General features: G+C 50.9%; 1 protein-coding gene across 1 annotated transcript in view; it reads right to left on the bottom strand.

Moving 5' to 3' along the window:
• Positions 1-320: 320 nt before the first annotated feature.
• The window catches only part of LOC110336906 (zinc finger protein 235-like), an 8,766-nt gene continuing 7,881 nt past the window's right edge, over positions 321-1,205 (bottom strand). Inside the window, 1 exon segment of the mRNA XM_029532056.1 lies at positions 321-1,123. Within this exon segment, the coding sequence (XP_029387916.1) occupies positions 321-1,123 (803 nt within the window).

The following is a 1,205-nucleotide window of genomic DNA, read 5'->3' as shown; positions in this document are numbered from 1 at the left end:
TTTATATGAACAGAAGTCACCTGCTTTTTGGACATTTGTTGTTAATTTCTCACATATAGCTGTTACAAGCTCTTTGCCAATCTTCATTAACCACCCATTCTATCAAATCTTAGCAGAAGTATGAGGCACTACGATTTCTGTTCGGTCTGTTCTTGACAACTGACAATTCTTCCTTTTATAATTAAATAAGGGACTTTTCATAATGATCCCAGTAGGAGAATGAGTTGAGGGTTAAGTAAAATAATATGCAGTCCCCTGTTACTCTCCGAATCCTCTGGGTTGGGGGGCAATTTTAACCATCAGGAGGAGCATTGAGCCCATCAGATGGCAGAACACATCTGGCGATTCCCGGCACCGTGGACCCTCTGGTGGTAGACCAGGTGTGATCTCTGGCTGAAGCCCTTACAGCAGATGCTGCAGATGTAGGGTTTCTCCCCGGTGTGGACCCTCTGGCGAGTGTGGAAGTGTGAGGCCAGACTGAAGCCCTTCCCACACTGCTGACACGTGTAGGGTTTCTCTCCTGCGTGGACCCTCTGGTGAATACTAAGCCCTGTGCTCTGCGTAAACTCCTTCCCACACTCCTCACACTTGAACGGCTTCTCCCCGGTGTGAATTATCGGATGGACTAGGAGATGGGACCTCTGGCTGAAGGCTTTCCCACACGTGGAGCATTCACAGGGCTTGTCCCCTGTGTGCACTCTCTGATGAGTCTGAAGATAGGAGCTCCGACTGAAGCCCTTTCCACACACATTGCAGACAAATGGCTTCTCTCCTGTATGGACCCGCTGGTGGCTTTGGAAGCTTGAGGCTGAACTGAAATCCTTCCCGCACTCTTCACATTTATATGGCTTCTCTCCTGTGTGGACCCGCTGATGGCTGTGGAGGTTGAAGCTCAGGCTGAAGCGCTTCCCACACTCGTCACACTTGTACGGTTTCTCCTCAGTGTGGACTCTCTGGTGGGTGTGAAGGTTCGAGCTGCAGCTAAAGCATTTGCCACAGTCTCCACACTTATATGGCTTCTCTCCTGTGTGAATTCTCTTGTGGGCCTGGAGGTGTGACAACTTTGTAAAGGCCCTCCCACACACCTCACACTTGTGAGGCTTCTCTCCAGTGTGCACCCTGCTGGCCGTGGATGCTGAGATCTGAGGTGCAGCTGAAGCCCTTCCCACAGCGGTCACAGTGGGAGGGCTTCTCCCTTGTGTGCA

This window comes from Mus pahari, chromosome 19, assembly GCF_900095145.1.
Source record: "Mus pahari chromosome 19, PAHARI_EIJ_v1.1, whole genome shotgun sequence".
Taxonomy (NCBI): domain Eukaryota; kingdom Metazoa; phylum Chordata; class Mammalia; order Rodentia; family Muridae; genus Mus; species Mus pahari.
This window is presented reverse-complemented; position numbering and strand designations above follow the sequence as displayed.